Genomic DNA, 24,462 nt, shown 5'->3' with positions numbered 1-24,462 from the left:
AATCTGTTCCTTCTACACAAACCAAATCCACTACAGGAAAGCAAAGCTGCGTGTGACTTTCAAGAAAACCTTTTTTTTTTTTTTTTTTTTAACTTATTTGGGCTATTGCAGTGTTAAATTTGAAGGAAAAAAGGTATACAGTAATATAATATAAACCTACTTACTACAAGTCTGAGTAAACAAAACAAATGTGTTATTTAGGGTGTAATACAAGACAAAATCCTCTGAAGGTAATTATTAATGCTGAAACAAGACAATTTGGGAACAGACTGAATATGAGAGAAACTAAAAAGTAAAAAAGAAAACCAAATACCCCACTCATCCCCTACCATGTTGCCAACATTTTCCAAAATCACTTGCTATGGGCAAGAGACCACAGAACAACTTCTCTTTAATTTTATGGTAACATTTCCAGTTGTAACTGACATTTTGTCTCACAAAGGGACAAATTAATGGAATTAGCAAGAGTTGCAGTGAAAATGTCACTGCTAAAAAGTGACCCCTGGAAAAGAAGTAGCTACCAGAGCTGTGGGACCTGGTGGCCAAAACAGCTTTCAGTGTGACGTATGTTTTCTTTTTGAGTTTTATGAGAAAAACACTTTTCAAAATACTGTCTGGTCCGAGATATACTCAGCAAATTATACTCAGGAAGGGGAAAAAACACTGTGCAGATAACCACAACTTAGTATGATGACTAGATGTGGGAGGTGCGCCTCACGAGCTTTTAAGAGGACCTCCCAGAAGAGGGAGCGATGGGACAGTTTCAGAGGCAAACAGGAAATAGCCCTGTGAGGGGAAGAGGGTAAAGAAATGGACTCCATGAAGACGGGTCGGCGTGCACAAAAGCTGATGCAAGATGTGCTACGTGCCGCTGGCCCACGAGCCGTGAGACACAGAGGAGCAGGAGACACAAGCATGGCCCTCGGGACGACTTCTGTCTACTATGGTAAAGAGCTTAGACTTAATCCTGGAGCATAGTTTTTAAAACATTATAGGCAAGACAATCTAGGTGGGCAAGGGCAGTTTTATGTGTTTATGGTTGCTATTAACTTCTTTTTCCTTTTTTTTTTTTTTTTTTTTTGAGACAGAGTCTTGCTCTGTTGCCCAGGCTGGAGTACAGTGGGACAATCTCGGCTCACTGCAACCTCCATCTTCCGGGTTAAAGCGATTCTCCTGCCTCAGACTCCCGAGTAGCTGGGATTACAGGCATGTACCGCCACGTCCAACTAATTTTTGTATTTCTTAGTAAAGATGGGGTTTTGCCATGTTGGCCAGGCTGGTCTTGAACTCCTGAGCTCAGGTGATCCGCCAAAGTGCTGGGATTACAGGCAAGAGCTGCCGTGCCAGGCTTATGGTTGCAATTAATTTCTACTCATGTCAAATGATATTGGTTTTCCATTTATAATAATAAATGTATTTTCGGCTGGTAGTGGTGGCTCACGCCTGTAATCCCAGCACTTTGGGAGGCCGAGGTGGGCAGATCACTTAAGGCCAGAAGTTCGAGATCAGCCTGGCCAAAGTGGCAAAATCCCCGTCTGTACTAAAAATTAGCTAGGCATGGAGGTGTGTGCCTGTAATTCCAGCTACTCAGGAGGCTGAGGCACAAGAATAGCTTGAACCCAGGAGATGGAAGTTGCAGTGAGCTGAGATCGCACCACTGTATTCCAGCCTAAACGACAGAGCACGACTCTGTCTTTGAAAAAAAAAAAAAAAAAGGTTGTGAAAGTGAGGCTCAAATGACTGATGTTTAGGCGACACCTAAACTGTAAGAAATGGAGAGCCACTGGAAGAAAGCAAAGAGATACAACTCTGTTATAGAACTCCATCCACACAGACATTTATTGGGTGCTGTGCCAATCACTATTCTAGGCCCAACAGATAGAGCAAAGCCAGATAAATGTATGTTAGGTTTACATTTTAGACAACAAAGAGGATCCAGGTCACAAATAAAATAAACCCAGGTAAAGAGAGAGAATGATATACAACGTAAAATGTGGAGAGCCTTGAGAAAGCAGCAAAAGGGAATGAGCCAGGCCATGACCTACAGGAAGAGCAGGACAGGAGGTGGGAAAAGCTGGAGGCCTGTGGGGCCTATGGGCCTGCTGGAGGGAGTAAGATGGCTGAGGGTTGCAGCAGAGGAGCCAAGGCCAGAGAGGGAGCAAAGGGCTGGGCCCTGCAGGGCCTCGCAAGCCAGGACTTGGCGGTATTCCACATGTGATGGGAGGCCACAGAGAGTTTGGCACAAGAAGGTGATGCTGTCTCTGGAGGATGAGTGCAGAGGCAGGAAGCCCAGGGAGGAGGCCCTCATGGCAGCCCAGAGGAGAAACAACAGTGCCGGGGTAGGCAGTAGTAGGGGAGACAGGAAGAAATGGTGAGAGGCAGTTTGTGGGCAGCGCTGGCTGGATTTACAGATGAACTGGATGTGTAAGGCAAGAGCGGACTCAAGCAGCATTTTTGTTGATATCTCTTACAGCCTAAGTCTGGGGATGAACAGTGCTATCACCTAATGAAACGGAGAAGACAGAAGAGCCAACAAGCAGGGAAGATGAGACTCAAGACTGCAGATTTTGACAGGTTGAGTTTAAGATGCCTGTGAGCACCATCATAGGACTCTTGTGCGGAGAGTTGAATAAACCAGTCTAGAATTTAGGGGTGAGGCCAGGATTGGAGCCAATAGCATTGGGTGGTATTTAAAGTCTTGGAACTGAATGAGAATGCAGGAGAGAAAAGGCCCAAGCATTAAACCCAGAGGCACTTCAACATCTCCGGTGGGAAGGTAAAGAGCTTGGACTTAGTCCTGAAAGTGTAGTTTTCTGAGATATTGTAGACAAGATAATTTGGGTGATAATGTCAGTTTTATTAGTTACGTGTTTACTTTTACAGACAAAAGGGATTAAGGAAAAGAATAGTGAAGTATGTGGACAGTACGAATAACTGCTAGACGATTCTGCAGAGAAATGAGCCTGATGGTGCAGGAGAGAGAGGGCAACGCTGCCAGAGCAAAGCACTTAGGCAGGAGAGAAAGAAGGAATCCGGCGCCTATACTGAGGGCCTTGCTATGGAAGCAGGGACTGTCCCCACAGTGTCAGGGAGGAAGCCAGAGCAAGCCGACACTGGGAGGAGGGGGCGTTAGTGCGAGGAGCACAGAGCCCTTCTCTTCTGACTGCTTGTAGTTCCTCACTGAAATCAGAGGAAAGCAATTAGGAATGGGACCAGGGAGGGGACATCACAGTTCAAGAAAAGAGCATTCTCCTAGTGTGCAGAGGAGAATGTACCAGGATTGCCAGCCTGGCTCCAGGCTTTCTAGTGAATTGTGGACAACATCTGAAGTGAGAACTCAAGAAAGGATGTATGTTTTCTTCTAGCTACTCTCAGCTGCTCAGGAGCATACACCATGCAGGCAGGACAGAATTTAACCAATTACATTTTTTCCAGCAACAGAGGGAGAGAAAAGTAAGGAATTATTGCATGGTACTAGAAAAATTAATTACTTATATGGCAAAATATTGAGTGGTCATTTCATGCCATAAATCAAAATAAATTCTAGATTAAGTAAAGTGATAAGTAAACTAGAATAAAAACTGGAAGAAATAACAAGCTAATATTTATTTCTTAGGATTGGGAGAGAATCTTCCATGCAGAAAAGCAATGGAAGATATCATTTAAAAATATTCATTTGATGCCCAAAAGGTATATGAAAAAAAATGCTCAACATCACTAATCATCAGGGAAATGCAAATGAAAACCACAGTGAGATATCATCTCCTACCAGTCAGAATGACTATTATCAAAAAGACAGAGGATAAGTGTTGGTGAGGATGTGGAGAAAGGGAAACTCTTAGACACCGTTGGTCGGACTGTAAATTAGCTCAGTCGTTATGGAAAACAGTATGGAGGTTCCCCCAAAAAACTAAAAACAGAACTACCACATGATTCAGCAATCCCACTACTGGATATTTACCCAAAGAAAAGAAAATCAGTATTTTGATGAGATACTTGCACTCTCATGTTTATTGCAGCACTGTTTACAAAAGCCAAGACATGGAATCAACTAAACGTCTATCGACAGATGAATGAATAAAGAAAATGTGGTATGTATACACAATGGAATATTATTCAGCCATAAGAACGAACGAAATCCTATCATTTTCAGCAACATGGATGAGCCTGTAAAACATTAAGTGAAACAAGCTCGGCACAGAAAGACAAGTATTGCATATTCTCACTCATATATGGAAGCTAAAAAACTTGACTGCATAGAAGTAGAGTAGAAGAGTGGTTACCAGAGGCTGGGAATGGAGAGTTAGCCAGATGTTGGTTAACAAATACAAAATTACAGAAAGGAAGAATAAGTTCCTGTGTTCTATAGCACTGCAGGGTGATTATAACAATTTATTGTATATTTTCAAATAGCTATAAAAGTGGATTTTGGCCGGGTGCAGTGGCTGATGCCTGTAATCCCAGCACTTTAGGAGGCCAAGGTGGGCGGATCACCTGAGGTTAGGAGTTTGAGACCAGCCTGACCAATATGGTGAAACCCCGTCTCTACTAAAAATACAAAAATTAGCCGGGCGTGGTGGCGGGCGCCTGTAATCCCAGCTACTTGGGAGGCTGAGGCAGGAGAATCGCTTGAACCTAGGAGGCGGAGGCGGCGGTGAGCCGAGATCATGCCACTGCACTACTCCAGCCTGGGCGACAGAGTGAGACTCCCTCTCAAAAAAAAAAAAAAGGAAGAAAAAAGAGTGAATTTGGAATGTTCTCAATGCAAAGAAATATCTGAGGAGATAGATATGCTAATTATCCTGATTTAATCATTACACATTATATATATGTATCAAAACATTACACTGTACCACACAAATATGTACAATTATGTGTCCATTAAAATAATAAAAGCAAAACAATTATTTTGAATAAAAATACTAAACTTCTATGTGTAATAACCATGCAAAATTAAAAGGCAAATAATTAGTTGAAGATAAATATCTGCAATAAATATGACAATTTGAAGCCCTTAACATGTAACCCCTTCATTCAAATCTACAAGTACACTAAAACTGCAACTGAAAGCAGCCAGAAGCAAAAGCAGTTGAAAACAACAATTAAAAGCTGATAAATCACATTTTACCTCCCGCCACACTTTAAACAATAATCAAATTTGATTTTTGCTATCATATTAGAAAAGACAAGAAAAAAATACTCAGGTGAGGGTCCATGAAATAGATAAAAGTCATAGACATTGCTAATGAAAGTATAAACTGGCACAACCCTTCTAAAAAGCTAATGATGAATACACACCAAGAGCCTTAAAAAATGTAATACCCTTAGGCTGTAAAAATTTGTGGCCCTATCTTTGTACGTATAGAGATGCTTATTACAGCACAAGTTATGCTTGGCACAAAACTGGCAACTACCTAGATTTCCAACAACAGGAAAACAGTATGTTAATGACATGAGGCAATGCTCACTTCATAAGGGGAAAAAACAGGAAACAAAATTGTTTGTATGCTACTCCAATTTTGGATGATATGCCCATATATGTGTGTGTGTATATAAACCTCAAAATGCTTGAGGCTATTGCAGACTAGTGATTCAATTTTTTTCCCCAGCAGCTTTTTAAATTTTCCTGTCTTCAATGGGGATGCACTGCTTTTACAATTATTTTTAAAATAAAGACTAGGGGCACTTTCATGTTAAAAAGATCTAGGCATTGTGGTTAAACATGAGCTGACCGGCAGAAAAGGTGACTAAAAAGCTATGGTCACAGTCACCATTTCTAGAAGACTATGCAGGTACAAACACCATTTTTATATGGGGTTTTGGAAAACTAGCAAGGGTCTAGACAAGAATGACCAGGACAATAAAGCATTTATAATCAGCTACCACAAAAAGAAAAGGTCAAGGAACTACAACTCTGAAGCCTTAGAAGGCTGGTAGAGAGTGTGAACTGTCAACACACCAGATAAACACCTTCAGGACTGCTCATAAAGGGACTCTGCATGGGACGAGGTGCTAGACGACAGGACTTCAAAAGTTTTTCTAAGATACAATGGCTAGAAAGAAGTAGAAAAGGGGAGACGGCCAGAAATTCTTTTTCTGGTTTTTTTTTTTTTAGATCGAGTCTCACTCTGTAGCCTAGGCTGGAGGGCAGTGGTACCATCTTGGCTCTCTGCAACCTCTGCCACCCAGGTCCAAACAATTCTCCCGTCTCAGCCTCTCAAGTAGCTGGGATTAGGCACCTGCCACCAAGTTTGGCTAATTTCTGTATTTTTAGTAGAGACAGGGTTTCACCATCTTGGTCAGGCTGGTCTCGAACTCCTGACCTCACGATCCACCCGTCTCAGCCTCTCAAAGTGCTGGGATTACAGGTGTGAGCCACCGAGCCCGACTGTTTTTTGTTTTGTTTTGTTTTGTTTTTTGAGATGGAGTCTCACTCTGTCACCCAGGCTGGAGTGCAGTGGTGAGATCTTGGCTCACTGCAACCTCTGCCTTCCAGATTCAAGCAATTCTCCTGTCTCAGCCTCCAGAGTAGCTAGGACTACAGGAGCACACCACGCCTAATTTTTGTATTTTTAGTAGAGACGGGGTTTCACCATGTTGGCCAGGCTGTTCTTGAACTCCTGACCTCAGGTGATCCACCTGCCTTGGCCCCACAAAGTGTTGGGATTACAGGTGTGAATTCCAGGCAGGAATTCTTTTAAAATTGTTACTCAGAAATCAGCATCTGCAATAGCGAAGACTTGACTTTAAGAATGGTGAAATATTTCCTGTCCAAGGGGGACACAGTGTGGAGAGGGGAACTAGAGGCCTTACTAGTCTTTCTTCTAATCCTGTCCTGAGCTTCAACCCACACTCCAAATTCAGAGGAATCTTTCCAGGGTTCTGCAGCATAAATCAGCATCTTTTTTTTAAACACTGGGTTTTTATTCTTAGACTAGCCCTGTATTAAAGGAGCACTACACAGCAAGACCAGGAAGCAGTTCAAATACAGTTAAAGATGAAATCTCTATATGCTACTTAGCTACTCAAAGTTTGTGGTATAGAAAGAGAATAGGGGAAAGGGACTGGATATAAATGCAATACATAAAGAACACTGAACACTATGGAAAGTGAATACTTGTCTAAATTCTATTGTTTACGTTTTAGCACTTCCCAGGAATGCCTGTGGTGAAGTGAGAAAAACACAGGTTTTGAGGGCAGACGTTCCTGGGTTTAAATCCCTGCTGAAATGCTTACTAGCTGGGTGACTTAAGTTTCAATTTTCTCATCTCACAAGGTTTGTTTTGATACTATTTGAGATACTGTGGTACTAACTATGAAATGCAAAGTACAGAAGTAACACATGCACATGCTTAATAAGTAGTTTCTTTTCATTAATTCATTAGAGTTTTAATAGAAATAAGCAGAATTATACTTATATACCTTTATATACCTATAATGGTATGACTGATATTCTGTGCCACATTAATTTTACTAAATGAAAGAAAAAATCCCAGTGGTTATTTATTTTTTGATCACATCATTGCAATTACTATGGTAATTCTTATTACATATACTTTCATTTTCAGTTAAAAAGAAACATAATTAGAACTGATGAGTCATCTTCATGTAGTAAGTTTCTGACTGTTCAATTCCATTTTATCTACTGCAGTATTTATTTCATAGGTTTTCAAAACCAGAATTAGAGACTTGAAAGTGAATAACATATTAATAAGTATCCTATGCTACTCTTTTATACAAATACTTTAAATGATTCTTAAGAATACAAAAGGATATTAAATAGTTCAATATTATTCCAATGCTTCTTTAGTTATTTCCCCTATCTTAGGGTAAACACCATTTACTTTCTTAAATAAAAACAAATTAGCCAAATTTCAAATGCTTATTCATTTTATTTTATTTTAGAGACAGGGTCTGGCTCTGTTGCCCAGGCTGGAATGCAGTGGTGCCATCACAGCTCACTGCAGCCTCAAACGCCTGAGCCTCAAGTGATCCTTCCATTTCAGCCTCTCAAGTAGGTAGGGTTACAGGTGCATGTCACCATGCCTGGCTAATTTTTAAATTTTTTTGTAGAGTAGGGGGTCTCACTATGTTACCCTGGACTGGTCTCAAACTCCTGGCCTCAAGTGATCCTCCTGCCTCGGCCTTCCAAAGTGCTTGGATCACAGGTGTGAGTCACTGCTCCTACCCATATACTTATATTTATGCTATGGGCATACCTTTACAGGGAAAGCCAGATGAATATTTAAGTAGGAGTGAGAGTTTCTCAGCTCAGGTGGCCACTTGACTTCTCCCCTGCTCTAGAAGTTTATAAAAACCATTAGGCAACTACCAATCTTCTGAGAAAAGTACAAGCTCCATCACAGTTGCCTTCAACAGTTTAATCAGCAGAGCTACAAGATCCTACAGGTTATTTTCCAGCACACACCTCTAAAAAGTTAAGACAAAATCATGAAGCTCCATATGAATTCAACAAAGTCTCTTGTTAAGGCTGACAGCTAAAATTTTCAAAGATTTCTTTTTGTGGTTTTAAAATTTAGTTTTCTGAAAGGTATAATTTTTGCTGTCAAGTTATACCATGTTCCAGCAAAAAGGTAATGAAACAGAATAACTGTATTTATTCATGATACCAAACATTTATGATAGACAACAAAACGTTGTCCTGATTCACTTCTAAAACACTCTATTGCTATAATTATTGATCACACAATGGTGGTATATAATCATTACAAGAAATCCCAGAAAGGTAACATTTAAGCATCACAACCCTAATCTCGATGCTCTATTTTTATGTAGTTTAATACCTAAACAAGCTGTTAAAGTGCCAATTCCCCTTCAATATAGAACACCGTCTTAGAGAATTTCAGGTCATGCCCAGTATGACAACTTAAGACAGGGTATTAGAATAAAGAATCAGCTACGTCTTAAAAACAAACTGTCTTAGAGCCAAAATTAACAGACAAGATATAAATATTTTGGTATTACAGGACATAGATACTAACTTTATTTAAACACTGTTACATAAATATAAACCAGCTTTTAAAAAAACGAATATACACTTACACATATTGATATATGAGAAAAAGATGAGCAGACACCTCAAAAATCTTGCGAGTATTTACCAACAAATCAAGATTTTCAAGGAGTAATTTCTTAGATGAATAATCTAAAATATTAAAATTGAATATCAGATTATACCTATATGCAGATCTTTACTCTTAGAACCATTACTTAAGATAATGACTGAGAGAAAATATGTCATTTATTATACATTCCCTGTAAGTAAATACTTTAAAAATAAATGCCACAGTTCTCACTGATAAGTTTTTTCCTGAACACTTAATCATGAATAAGAATGTGGTAAAACCTCTGGTTAGAATCTGATTCCATTAATGCTCCAATTTTGTAATTAACTCCTGAGCTATTATTTTACTTCTGTTACTATGTCTGTCTAAGCTTGCAGGGTTTTGCTATGTTATACATATACAGGCGTGAGAGAGGGACACAAAGAAGGAACTTTTCTCTTAATTTAAGTTTGATATATCTTATTCAAATTTGTAATATTAAAAAGAGAATAACTTTGATAGATAGATGAGAGATAACATGTACTTCTTTCTTTTTTTTTTTTTTTTTTCATTTAAAGAGAAGTGGCTTCCACCTGACAAGGCATGATCTATATAACATGCCATAACGTATATCAACTTAAAGAAATAACAGGGAGTTTTTAAAAATGCAGTAACTATTAAAAATTATTCCTTAGTTACCACCCCCATGGATAGTACAATAAATTACTCAACAAAAATGTACAGTTATTTTTTCAGGTATTTTTTGCAGTGAGTTCCACAACTTCAACATTTTTGTATATATATTAATATATATATAAATACCACACAGAGATGTCATTAAAACCACAGCCTCTGGCTAACAGATAAGGAATACACTGAAGTTCTATAAAATTATGAAAAGAATATATATACATATATATATATTCAAACTATATGAAGCATTATGACATTTTTCAAAATTCATATTGAAAATCAGCCATTTTAAATGAACCCATATACTACCATAGAATGAATTTTAACTTTATACTATCTTTGGATATGGCTCACATATTTAACTCTATTAACTGCCTCTTGGAAAATGAACATACTAGCAGCAAGGGATGCTGAATTAGTTTTATGGTGCTGCACCGGACTTATTATTCAAATAGCTAGCATTATTTTCCTGGTATTTTATATTTATCTTTTAATACAAAGATTGCTTCATAAAAAATGTCAGTTTGATGAATTTCACCTGATGCACGAGAAGACACATATTATATAAAAAAAAAAAAGTCCTACATTTCCATGCAACATTTTAAACTTATTTTAGGTATTAATTTAGTAAGTATTACTTGTTGGTAATAGAAAGAAACTAATAATACTCTCATAAAAATGCACTGCTTGTAGGTTCAAGTCAAGTTGGAATTTAATTTCTGCTTTTTAATAATATATCATCTGCATACCATGCAAATACAGCAATGTATCCAAGCATGGAAGTAAACATTTCAAAGGAAAGCAGCAAAGGAAAAAGAAAATAAAGTTCCACCTACAGGGATCCCTCTGACTATTTTCGGTGAGTCCTGGAGATGACATGGATGTGAGACCTGAATGAGTGAACAGAAGCTCAGTGCTGGTCAAGTGAAGCCTCCAGTTACCAGGCAGCTGCCCTCACGTGCATCTTCTGGGATGTAGAACAAAGGAAGTGAGGCTGAAGCCAGAAGCAGGTTTTTCCAAAGAAACTGTAGTAAGCCTGTTAGTTTTTTGCTGATGGCTGAAGCAGACATACATTGGAATCTACTGCCTCTATAAAAGCAAAATGCAAGCTCTCAGGGGCTCTAGTGTGCAAGGATGTATGCACCGGTCTGGGACCATACCAAATGCAGCTCAAAATGGAGGGGAGGGAAGGCTGAAAATATACTAAATCCATATGAATTTATCATCTAGGTACAAAGATGCTTTAGTAACACAGCAAAAGAGAGATGAAATCTTGCTGTTTGAAAGTAGTAACATAAAAACTAAAAATATAGTTCATTTCATAACACACAAGGCATCTATAATTTTCCCCCACCTCATTTTAAATGTAGCATTAGCCTAAAGGTTTTTTCAAATTCAGCAACACTAACCAGGGGCTTGGAATGTGCTGTATATTTTTAATAAGTATCTTAAATCATCAATTCTAATAGTTACAAACACTTCTCCACAATCTTTTCCTTTTTGAAAATAGTATGGTCTAAATCCCACTCCTGCTGGTCCCCTCTGAATCACAGCTCCATCAATCAGCCACTCTCACTGTATCTTCAACCTCTCCCTCTCTACAGCTTCTGTTCCTTTTTCACAGAAATATACTCAACTTCCTCCCAAAATTAAAAAAAAAGAAATCCTTCCTTCAACCTAACTCTCTCCTCTAACTACTCTTCTTTCCTTCCTTTAGCCTTAGCTTTTGAAAGCATTGTCTCTACTTCCTCATTCATTTAAATATTTAATAAGCACCAAAGTGCCAAGCACCAGAGTCACAATGGTGAACAAGGCAGAACAGTCCACTCATTCCAATCCTCTGCCATCTGGTTTCCACCCCAGCCCCCATATACACAAAACCATGCTGCTGAAAGTGTCCTCATTAAGATCACCCATTAGCTTCTCAGGCTATATTTCAGTTTGCCTTCTCCACAACAATACGACACTGCTTCTTGACATCTCCTTGAAATGTTCTCCTTATCACATTTTCCTCTTTGCCTCTTGGCCTCCCCTATCGGCAACTAGCTCTCTTCTCGTGCCTGTCTGGTGAATGTTGGTGCTTCCTAGATTTCTATGCATTGTCATCTTTTTTTCATTCTGCCCTGTTGTTTGTGGGCAACGTCATTCAAATCCCGGGCTTCCATTCCCACCTACATGCTGGCTACTTTCAAATCTAGCTCAGATCTTTCTCCTGAGATTCAACTGCCCACTGGACACTTCCACCTATAACGTCTTACAGATACTGCAAATTTAACATGCTCCTGATGAAATTCACTCAATAAGAATGAAATATTAAGGAATAAATTGAAGATTTACATACTGAAAACAACAAAACTGCTTAGAAAAACTGAAGATGACTTAAATAAATAGGGATACATTCCATGTTCATGGATTGAAAGACTCACTATCATTAAGATGACAACTTTCCCCAAATTGATCTATACATGCAACACAACCATCCCTATTAAAGTCTCAGAAGGCTCTGTTCTTTGTTAGAATTGTCAAAATGATCCTAAAATTTATATGGAAAGACAAAGGACCTTAAATAGTCAAACCAATTTTAAAAAGAACTAGGTTGGAGGACTTAGACTTCCCAATTTCACATCTTACTACGAAGCTACAGTAGTCAAGGCAGTGTGGCATTGGCAATAAGGAACAGAGTGGAGAGTTCAGAAAAAAATTCTTACATTATGGTCACTGGTTTCCCACAAAGGTGCCAAAGCAATTCAATGGGGAAAGGAAGCTCTTTTCAAAAAATAGTTCCGAGGCTTGTGAGGGAGACTTGGGGCCTGTGCAGCCTTGAGCCCCAAGGTCTGCCAAAAAATGGTTCTGAGACAACTGAACATCGATGTGTAAAAAAATGAAGGTGGACTTTCAACTCACACGAACACAAGGCTTAACTGAAAATGGATCATAGACCTAAACATAAGAGCTAACTAGTGTTGTCAGGGATGAGGAGAAACCGCAGCCCTCACACACTGCTGACAGGAACGTAAAATGGTACAGCCATTCTAGAAAACAGTTCAGCAGTTTCTCAAAAAGTTAAACACAAAGTTGTCATATAATCCATATATTCTAGTCTTAACTATATACCCAAGATAAATAAAAATGTATGTCAACACAAAGACTTGCATAAGAAAGTTGATGGCAGCATTATTCAAAACAGGCAAAACCTGGAAACAATCCAAATGTCCATCAGCTGGTGAGTGGATAAACAAAATGGGGTCTATTCATACAATGAAGTATTAATTCAGCAATAAAAAGGAACAATATAGTGATTTTTTATTCTACTCAGTTTCTTGAATCTGTGTCTTTCTCTCCATTCTAGCAATGCCTTAATTCAAATCTAATAGTTTCCCAACTGATCTCTTTTAATCTAGACCTGCTCTTCTCTAACCTATCTCCTATACGATTCCAGAAAACTTGCTTTAAAATGCAAATCTGATCCTTCTACCCTGATTGAAACCCTCGGGGATAACCCACTCCCTGCCCAGACTCCATCAGCTACAACAATAACCTCTGAGCTCTTTTTGATCATGCACCCCTGACATAGGCATGAATTCCTGTTCTATTACATAATATACAGAAAATTGACATTTAAAAGGATGACATAAAAAAACAAAAGTTTCAGTTTCCTCTCTTCTCCTCATGCTTTGCAAGCCCACATTCCTCTTTGAAGACCACTGGCCTAAAGGGAAATGTCCAAGTTCCTGTGCACGGCACTCAAGGTTGGGTACCAGTTGTTCCTTGCCTCTCTGTCCAACTTCATCCCTCATCACTTCACCCCACACACCATATGCTTCAGCCAGGCAAATTATTTGTGGCTCCTTCAATAAATAAGAAATTAAATTTTAACTTGTATTCTTGAAATAAACGTATCTGCATCTTTACAATTGTTCTTTCCTCTTCCTGAAATGTCTTTATTATCCTTTCCAGCCCAGTGAGTCATCATTCAGATCAAGTGTAATGACCGCTCTCTGGTTGATTACTCCCACCTTAGCATAGTTATTTCTATTATTTCTATATTGTATTCAAATTATACGTTTGCCTTTCTAACCTATAAGCTTTGCCACAGTCCTTTAGCTCCCTGAGGACAGAGGACAGTAACATCATCCAACCTGAGTCACTTAAATATTGCTAAATGGCAGCTGAATAGTTTTGTCTCACATGTTAAGCAAATTCTTTAAGTGAACCAACAAACTCTCCTGAAGTTTACCATCTAGCATCATCATCCCTATCTGTAACATGCTAAGGGCTGCCAAGCCAGTAACATGCATAAGCCACATCCATGAGTCATCCAAACAAGTGAGACTCCTCAAAGACTCAGAATTCTCCAAGTCAGATGACTTGGTGCCTTCTATTTTTACTCAAATTTAGCCATCATCATCACTGGGAATTGCTCCCCTTCTAAGATTTCAAACTGAAATCTCTTCTTTGACCACAAGATCCACCTCAACCACTAAAAGTGTTCTTCCCCTTTATGGGGTACCTCACCTGTACCATTCAGCCTGCTTATTCTCATGGTCTGGTCAGGCCTCTCCTCTCCAGTGTGAACTCCACAGCCAATCATTTCAATCACAGTCTCATTAGCATCCACGGTTACCATGCCTGCTGGTCCATCTTACATGTCTTCCCATTTCCAACTCTGTATTAGCCAAAGCATATTTGTTTTGCTTTTTTATTTCTGCTTCTGAGCCTAGCCCTGAAAATTCATATTATCATTCCTTATGTGAATTCTCAAAAAATTCTTTCATCCTTCCATGTCAACTTTTCCCTATATTATTAGCCATCGTTTCCTTCTCTACGGTCTTAGGAAAAGAGATGTCCCTGGACACCCTCCAAGGATAACCTATCTGGATACCATTTCCTTCCATTTTCTTTAATATCATAATGACTCCTTCAATATCTTCAACTATACCTCCCCTCTCCTTGACCCGGATCCTATCTCGTTACATTTTCATTTTTTTCTATCCATTCATGATTGAACAATTAGTTCATGTCACCTTTATTTCCTAACTACTCATACATTTCTTTTTTTGGAGACAGAGTCTTACTCTGTTGCCAAGGCTGAAGTGCAGTGGCACAATCTCGGCTCACTGCAGCCTCTGCCTCCCAGGTTCAAGCAATTCTCATGCCCCAGCCTCCCAAGTAGCTGGGACTATAGGCACCCGCCACCACGCTGGGCTAATTTTTTTGTATTTTTAGCAGACATGGGGTTTCACCATGCTGGCCAGGCCGTTCTCGAATGCTTGACCTCAAGTGATCTGCCTGCCTCAGCCTTCCAAAGTTCTAGGATTACAGGTGTGAGCCACCATGCCTGGCCTATTCATACACTTCTGATTTTCAATTCGGATTTACCCTTTATAAACAGCTCTTTCAGGTCACCAATGACCTGTTCATTGTCAAATCCAATAGGCTCTCCCCATTCAGCTCAACTTCTCTGCATTACTTGTATAACGGATTACCACTTTTCCTCCTTTAAACTCTCTCCTCTGCAGTTTTGTGGGTTTTTTTGGTTTTTTGTTTGTTTTTTTTTTGTTTTGTCACTACATTGCCTTGGTCTTCCTGTTTCTCTGACCACTCTGGTTCTGCCTCTTCCACTGCCTCTGTTTTCCAGAGCTAAGTCTTCAATGTCTTATGTCTTTAAAGACTATGAAAGCTTACGTACTCTACATGTGCTTACAATAATGGAATGCCTTCCCACTAAAAATATAAAATAAGGACTTTTATGATCCTAACCTCCTTTTTCTGCTATTTAATATTTGAGTGACTGTCACTAAAACGTTTAAATGAATGCAGTATTTGGGGAACACAGAAAAATTTCCGACTGCCAATATTAAGACAAGAACAACTGGCTTTAATAATCTTGTAGAGATTGGCCATATGCAGCAGAAGTAAGGTGAACACAACTCATCAACCTCTATGGAGTATAGAAGGGAGAATCCAGAACTTGGTGGATGATATTAATGTACATTACTAATTTTGAAGGTTACTAATTTTGTATTTTGGTTCTCAAAAGTTAGTTTTCCCCCAATTTAGAAAAGAGCTTCTAAATATAAGTTGAATAAAGCAATTGGAGGAAGTAATACCTTTTATTTTCCTGCAACCTGAAAAGGAAAAAGGCAATATTCAAAAAATAATAAATTGCCACAGTATGTTCAAACAAATTTTTAAATGTCTTTTTCTTCACTAATACTTTGGAAGAGCTATTACATTTCTGTTTTTCTTGTTATAGGGTTTTTTTTTTTTTTTTTTTTTTTTGAGACAGGAGTCTCATTCTGTGGCTCAGGCTAGAGTGCAGTGGTGTGATCTTGGCTCACTACAACCTCCGCCTCCCGAATTCAAGTGATTCTCCTGCCTCAGCCTCCTGAGTAGCTGAGTGTACCAACACGCCTGGCTAGTTTTTGAATTTTTAGTAGAGATGGGGTTTCACCATGTTGGCCAGGCTGGTCTTGAACTCCTGACCTCAGGTGATCCACCCCCTCGGCCTCCCAAAGGAGGCCCTTCCAAAGTGCTGGGATTACAGGCGTGAGCCACCATGCCCAGGCCTCGTTTTTAAAATATTAGCAAAACACTCAAGAAGAAACAATTTTGAATGAACACTGATACTAAAAATCTTGATATAATGCAACATTCAATTTAGGGTTTGTTCACATTTGAGATCTTTAATTGGCCTGTGGGTGGATTTGATGTGCTGTTAATTGTACATAATTAGGAATTTGTGTATAAACAAGATATTTCAGCTTAAACTGAATTTTTCTATCGGGTAATATGCAACACTACCTAACCTTTTGCAAACTGCTATTCTCTTCTTTTTCTCTGAATATTGTCATACTAAAAAAAGTATGCCTCAGCACTGAGATGCAAGTAAAACTGACATTTTACATAATCTGTGTCCCTGCCCTGTCTATTAATATTAACTTGATTGTTTTTTTCATCTCTTACCATTACATAAGAAGATACTAAACTAGTCAACCAAAAGAAAAGAATGAGAAGGAAAAGGCATTTTATAAGGATTTCAAATCTTATTTTAAAGCACTGATTTAAAAAAAAAAGTATACAAGTAGTGGTTTACAAATTGAATTAAGAACAATGACAGCCATGACAACACATTATATCACATGGTCATTTAACATTACCTTCAACAAACTGGCCAGGAGCTTAATCATTTACTACAGCTGTAGTAGGTCAAACAGAAATCCAGCCAAACAAGGCTGTTCAATAATAACTATAGGAGGAATATGCCTTTATACCTTTTATCTTGAGAATTTGTCATTTTTTCTAAATTCAAACAGATCAGACATATCAACAATTCAACCACAAACGATATACTTGGAAATCTTTCACCATTCAGCAAATCTAAAGGACAATGCTGGTTTATATGTGAAGTATAATAAGCATAAAACAACTAAATCAGAAGTGATTTCAAAAAGTTTTCTCAGTTATTGAAATGAGTCTCTCGAGAATAGGATTTCTAGTACTTAATTGCTCATGAGTAATTAATTGAAAAATGGCAAACTGGAAGAACCTTGAGCTGCTGGAAAGTTTGTATTTTTTTCTGTTTTCCACTAGCCTTTCTCCATGACCAGTAACGGTCAATATAACCAAGAATCATTCTCTAGTGTCCCTCCTTCAGGCATTCCCTAAACGTAAAAAGTAATGCTGGGTGCTTTTGGAATCTCGGAATATATTTCATCTGAGCCTCTAATTTTACAGATGGAAAGAGAAACTGTGCCTGAAAAGGTAAGAGACTCATCCAAAGTCACAAGACAGCAGCAGAGCAGGACCCAGCACTGAAGACCTCTCAGGAGGTTTGAGTGACTGCAAGGTCAATTGCAGGGGCACCTCTTGATCTTTGTCACCATTCCCTTTCCACGTGGCCCAGACTGCACAAGAGAAACCAGAATCTTCTTAAACTATGATTCTCAACAATCTCAAAGTTAGCACTGCACCTTCCTAACATACCATTTATAAAGGTCATTAGCAGAAACTCTCACTTGGTATATGTGCTAAAGAGAATATCAAAACCGCTTGTGATTAAACAAAACCTACAAAAACAGTATCAAGTTTTACTTTTTGTGTAAACTGATTTTAAAAAAATGAGTTCGCTGATCATTATCAAGAGAGAACATCTGACACCAATTAACTCTCAACTATTTTAAAGTGAAGAATTAACACAAAATTACCTTTGAAGGTTTCAAGTTCCTTCCTGTAGGGGGAAAAAAAAAGACAAGACAATGCAAATTTAAAATCTCTTCCCAATGAAAACTGTTCTTCCATCATAATAAAAATGTATGTACTTTAAATGCCCACAGTCGTATTTCTGGATCTTCACATATCAATTATACTTTACTGAAATGACCAGTACAATGAGCCTAAACCAACTATTTTCAGTTATTTCTGCTCTTTTCTATTAATGGCTCAAAAAAGTTCCACCAGAATCCAAATAATAATCTGAACAATTTCATCTAAACAATAAAACTATTATAACAACACAGCATTTTAATCCCAGCTATGAACCATCTCATATATATAAGAATCAGTTTATAAAATGCACTTAACACAATTTTTCCTTGATAGATAAATATTCCATACTGGATTTTTGAGATCATTAGTTAAAAATTATCCAAAATAGAAGCAGTTGTTTTCCCTTTCAACAGCAAAGGAAAAAAGGGGGAAAGCGCATATCAAAGGATGGAGGTGCACAGCTCATTCTGCCACAAAGGGCCAAGCCTCCAGGAATCTTCTGGTTTATTATTCTGTTAATGTTAAGTAAGGATGCCAAAACACAAAGGTTCCTGGGAAATGTACAGTGGGGAAAATATATATTAAAATAAACATTTTGTGACAAAGAAAGCAAAGCAAGTTGTTTTGAGGCTTTCCCTCACAATTTTGTAGTTACGTATTTTTTTCCTCATTATCAGTACTAATGAGTAATTCTGAGGAAATAAAGGCTGTTATCCCACTTAAAATATGAGACATTTATTTTTTACTTGCACTCTAGAGTTTTACTAAAAATCTAGAGATGTTTTGAATTCTTAAATCAATTTTCTACACACCTAATTACAATACCCCTCATGTTCCAAAATAGCTGACTACATTCAACAGCTGCTAGAAAGGACTGGCAAGCTGCCTACTGAAAGGCCAAGTAGATAATGTTCTTGCAACAGCCAAAGTGAAGGTTCTTAAATCAGATGGTCATCCCACTCCTTTTTTCCCTAACAATATCTACTTATAATAATTATCCAGCACCATGGTTCAAAAACTATGCAAGAATTTTCAATCCCATTTTTTCAAAAACCTGTGTGGCCGGGCACGGTGGCTCACGCCTGTAATCCCAGCACTTTGGGAGGCTGAGATGGGCAGATCACCTGAGGTCAGGAGTTCGAGATCAGCCTGGCCAACACAGTGAAACCCCATCACTACTAAAAATACAAAAAAATTAGCCAGGCGTGGTGGCAGGCGCCTGTAATCCCAGCTACTAGGGAGGCTGAGGCAGGAGAATCGCTTGAACCCAGGAAGCACAGTTTGCAATGGGCCAAGAAGGTGCCACTGCACTCCAGCCTGGGTAACAGAGCGAGACGCTGTCTCAAAAAAAAAAAAAACAAACCCTGGGTTGTTTCCCTTCAGTCAATAAAATAATCAACTTCATTCTTAAAAGCTTAACTAGGTACAAGCTACATATGCCTAAAATCTGCTTTATACCCCAATAATAAAAACCAGAATACAACGGGAAGGCAACATGTATCATAAGAGGATCTCAAAAAGATATCTTCAATCTACTTCTTAGTGACGTCCTCACATTAGCAATTCCCTGATGTGCGGAAAGTTGACAGAACACTCAGTTCAATATTCTAATGAGCAATTCTTTTTTTTCTATGATTACAATCTTTAGAGAGCTTCTAATTTTCTTCTTTTAGATTGTGTGACTGTGAGCAGAATTTCTAAAGGGCTCTCTTGTTTTAAAAAGCTGAAACTCCAGAGAGAGACTCCGTCTCAAAATAAAAAAGAATTAAAAAAAAAAAAAAAAGCTGAAACTCAGAATAATGATTTCACACACACTGTTCTTCTCCTACCCCCAAATATTAACAACCATAAAAACAAGGAATCCAGCATCTACTACTAAATACATTAATGAGTGAGTGTGCAATTGAGGAGGGTGCTTTTCCTATGGACACGTCCTGCACACCCTGTAACCGTCTGGCTGCTGCTGTGAAGAGGACAAGCCCAGCATTTTCTGGGTATCCTCTGTCACACAGTGTCATGACCCACAACTCCACAACTTCCAGTGAAATTTCCAAGAAACTTCCCTTCAGAAAGAAAATCATTCCTGTACCCAATTCCTAAAAAAGATGACTGCTTGAAGTAGTGGTGGTACAAATAATTGGTTTAAAGAAAAAAATCAGTATTATGGAACCCCTTTTTTTTTTTTCTTTTTTTTTTTTTTGAGACAGAGTCTCGCTCTGTCACCCATGCTGCAGTGCAGTGGTGTGGTCTCAGCTCACTGCAACCTCTGCCTCCCGGGTTCAAGCAATTCTCCTGCCTCAGCCTCCCGAGTAGCTGGGATTACAGCCACCCACCACCACGCCTGGCTAATTTTTGTAGTTTTAGTAGAGATGGGGTTTCACCATGTTGGCCAGATTGGTCTCAAACTCCTGACCTCAGGTGATCTGCCCGCCTCGGCCTCCCAAAGTGCTGGGATTAGAGGCATGAGTCATTGTGCCCGACCAGTATTATGGAACTTTTAAAGAACTGATGAAGTAAAGCAGCAGCACTGAAAGCCTTGAAATTTCACAATTTTTAGGGTGTACTCCACCATCTGTTAGAGGTACTCAGCATTTGGAAATACAGAAAATGTAAGAGAAGGCAGGGAAAGGCACGTCAGTCACAGGCAGCAGTGACTGTGAGGTCACAGAGGCCAAAGACGCAGGTTATATTTAGGAAACAGACTTTAGAACAGCAATACTTCAGCAAGTACTTGTCCTGAAGCAAATACTTCAGAACAGCAGGCTGAATGAAGAGAAAGTAATTCAGATAAAAAGGTAGAGTTCTCAGTGCCAGGCTAAAATATTTTGTTTTATTTTTAGCAGGAGAATAACATGAGCAAAGCTGTATTTTAGGAAGAACGTTCTAGCTGTGATGGATGGATACATTGGCAAGGGAGAGAATAAAAGCAGTGAGTAGTCAGGAAACCATGGGGGGCACGTGGGGAAGAGCTAATTAATACTTGGAAAGAGCAATGTTAAGTGGCAATGACAATGAAATGAAGGATTCCAATTTGAAAAGTATCATAAAGAAGACTCAACAGCCCAAGGCATCTGACTAAATGGGGTAAGGAGAGGAAGAAGACAAGCATGCTAACCGGGGAAGTTCTAGTCTGCATCATGAGAAGGAAAAGATTTTGGAGGGCAATGCATGAGTTCAGTTTGGGAATTGCTGAAACAGGAAGACCGAAAGCTGCAGAAGGGATTCCCATCCCCTTCAGCCTACTCGAGGATTTAACTCCTACAGATTCCTAGTCCCTTGCTTCGCATTCACTCTTGAACTCATTCCAATTTGGCTTCTGGACCCCCCACTACGCAATCAAGGCCACCAACAATCATTATGTTGCCAAATCCAGTGACCACTTCTCTATTTTCATCCTAATCCTTCAGCAGCATTTGACGCCAACTAGTGGTTTCTTGAAACAGTTCTCTCTAGTGTTCTCCTACCTCCTCAGTTTTGGGTTTTTTTGTTTGTTTGTTTGTTTTTGCTATTGTCTCCATCCTTCCAGACCACCCGATGCTGGAGTGCTACAGGCTTGGTTCTGAGCCCTCCTCTCTCCTCAGCTTACATTCACTCACAAGCCAATTTCACCCTTAGCTTTAAATGCCATCCATACGCTACTAACTTCCTGATTACATTTCCTGTCTTGCTCTCTTCTTTGAGCTCCAGACTCACATGCAAGTGCCCATTTGATAGCTTTATGCAAAAGTGGAGTAGGCTACTCAAACATCTGTAAGACAGCCTGTTCTTCTCCAGCCTAACTTATCTCAGTTAATGGCATTACCCAGCTTCTCAAGTTTTGGCTCATCCATCTCCCTCATTCTCCATCCAATTCATCAATAAATCCTGTCAATTCTATCTCAAAACATAGCCTGAATGGATCCATTTCTCTTCGTCATCACTGCCATCAACTTTATATAAATATCCATTTTCTTATACTAAATATAATCTTCGTTGAGTTCAATTATTCATTCAACAAAAATGTATTAAGCCTTAGACACTATGATAATGTATTTAGGAATAGCATTAGGAATAATGCTAGGTTTGGGATACACACGTTCCATAACTTCAAGGAGCTTTAGTGGGAGAGACAGAGAAATAAAGCAATAATTAGAAATCAGTGCCATAGATTACAGTGCTTTGGTAATGACATGCTGAGGATTCTCTAGGAATAAAGAAGAGAGGACAATTCATACACTTAGGTTTGGTAGGAAAGGCCTCCTGGAGAAGCAAGGACTGAGCTGATGAGTTTTCAAGGACAGTATAACTGATGACAATGGGCAACATTTATCGAGAACATGGCAGATATTTTACTCCTAAGCATTAAGTTATACTCTCAGTTAACCACATAAAAAAAGTATGGGTAAGCAGGAGTTTTAAGTTCTAGTCACTCTTCTTCAAACTGTGTTATTAGCATAAAAATGCTAATAATAATAATTAGTGTAAAACAGCCTTCAAGTTCATCTTTTCCAAGAAGACTTAATTGACATCCAATCAGAGATCTCTCCTTTATCAAAAATTCTATAGCACTAAACGCGATCTATGTTATACATCTCACACGCTGCCTTGTAATGTGGTTCTGTCTGTACAGGTGTCGTCTCTACAGTTACACTACAGGGTTCCTGAAGTGCAGAGACTGCATCTCTTCCATCCTGCATCATACACGTGCCCAGAGTTGGACCCAACAGTCAGCAAATCATTATTACAAAGTACTGAGGCTGCAGGATGACTAAGATCTGCTTCTTCAAAGAGGCCCTTGCTGTAACTATATTTTATTTTTGATAAAGTTTGATCAAATATTATCTCATTTGAAGCAACTTGTTTGTTGCTTGCATTTTCTAAAAATTGAGTTTATTTCCATAGTTTAATAGTATTTTCAGAAGACCAAATAAGAAGAATTGAAATGTCTCATTTTAAATGTTAACATATTTCAAATTTTACTCAATTCAGCTAGTGCCTTTACAAAATTTAGCATAACCCTAAAACTAAAACATTCAAGAAATAACACCAGGATCAAAAGCTAATCATATTCCAAAGGGTGAAACTGCTATTATTTAATCATTTTCTCTCCAGGGATTGAGTTATGAAGGAGAATAAAAATGAAAGAATCACGTTAATAAATAAGTCTATGGAATGTTACAAGAAGTATATTAAATCTATATATGAGTAGAAATCAACCAGCTCAGACTCAAGATGAAAACTTAATAGACAGAAGCTCCTGGATAAATGCCTCCATAAACACAGATAAAGCAAACTCTCTCTCTAAATACTCAACTGCCTCCCTAGGACAAATCTATGATAAAAGGCTAACACAAAATACCAACATTAAAAATGCCAACTGCAAAATCACCTACCATTTTTCTTCATATGTAGAAATGTTTAGGGGAAATTGTTTTAAGCATGATCAGCAATGTTCTTTTACAGAACACTCCTGAACCGTGTTCTTTTGCTATGGTTGATGGACAGAACCTATTACTATGACTGCTTGTTCCTGGGAAAGACCTCACAAGCCCACTTTTAAGAAAGAAGCATCTACCATTCATCATCACCAAGTCAGCGGTCTGTTGTTTCCCAGCAGTCCACAGACCTGCGGCACCACCCTACAGACTTGGTGGGGCTGCCGGTGATAGAGTCTGAGGGGGACTGGGGATGGGTGGTGGGAGGGGCCTCCTTCCAGCTTGAGATGAATTTTCTCAGGACTCTCTATACCTTAAAAGTCTCTCTTGTCATTTATTCTTATGCAAAACCAGCAAAACATTTTCAACATTATCTACAAAATAAAACCTTAAAAAGCAGCTAGTTCACTGTAAAAATGGCATTAAATCCTTATTTATTATGCTATTAATATACACTGTCTACATCTATTTTGGGCAAATACAGACAAGAAAGTAACAGGATGATAAGATTCCAGAATCTTGTATTATTTATTTATTTATTTATTTTTGGAGATGAAGTCTTGCTCTTGTCCCCCCGGTTGGAGTGCGATGGCACGATCTCGGCTCACTCCAACCTCCGCCTCCCAGGTTCAAGCAATTCTCCTGCCTCAAGCACTTCTCCTGCCTCAGCCTCCCAAGTAGCTGGGATTACAGGCATCTGCCACCATGCCCGGCTAATTTTTATATTTTTAGTAGAGACAGGGTTTCACCATGTTGGCCAGGCTGGTCTTGAACTCCTGCCCTCCGGTGATCCGCCCGCCTCGGCCTCCCAAAGTGCTGGGATTACAGGCATGAGCCACCGTGCCCAGCCCAGAATCTTGGAATTTAAAGTTGAAAACGATCTGAAGGATATGGTAACAAAGAAGACTTGGAATTTAAGAAAAATGGATTCCAAAAAAGATAATGAAGGTCTAGGCAGGTTGGCAGCACTAAGTTATATGTGGATTACATTCAATCCCACCTTGCAAGAATCACTTCCCTAA

The 24,462-nt window shown here is 38.9% G+C and overlaps 1 protein-coding gene and 1 long non-coding RNA gene across 8 annotated transcripts in view; one reads left to right on the top strand and one right to left on the bottom strand.

Moving 5' to 3' along the window:
* The window catches only part of DTNBP1 (dystrobrevin binding protein 1), a 150,457-nt gene that overhangs the window by 55,331 nt on the left and 70,664 nt on the right, over positions 1-24,462 (bottom strand). For 3 of the 6 annotated variants that reach the window (XM_005553983.5, XM_005553984.5, XM_074038836.1), the window contains one exon: positions 17,966-17,988. In XM_005553983.5, coding sequence (XP_005554040.3) covers positions 17,966-17,988 — 23 coding nt within the window. Of the gene's footprint in view, positions 1-10,594; positions 10,865-15,868; positions 15,887-17,965; positions 17,989-24,462 lie in introns of those variants that run through there. The other 3 variants (XM_045389959.3, XM_045389960.3, XM_074038835.1) reach the window with 2 other exon arrangements.
* On the top strand, positions 752-23,839 carry LOC123572759 (uncharacterized). Of its 2 annotated transcripts, none has more exons than XR_006697268.3 (4): positions 752-946; positions 2,474-2,574; positions 4,020-4,091; positions 22,636-23,839. It is a non-coding gene; the product is annotated as an uncharacterized lncRNA (long non-coding RNA). The 2 variants fall into 2 exon arrangements; XR_010586055.2 differs by lacking the exon at positions 22,636-23,839 and adding an exon at positions 17,496-17,639.

This window comes from Macaca fascicularis, chromosome 4, assembly GCF_037993035.2.
Source record: "Macaca fascicularis isolate 582-1 chromosome 4, T2T-MFA8v1.1".
NCBI lineage: Eukaryota > Metazoa > Chordata > Mammalia > Primates > Cercopithecidae > Macaca > Macaca fascicularis.
This window is presented reverse-complemented; position numbering and strand designations above follow the sequence as displayed.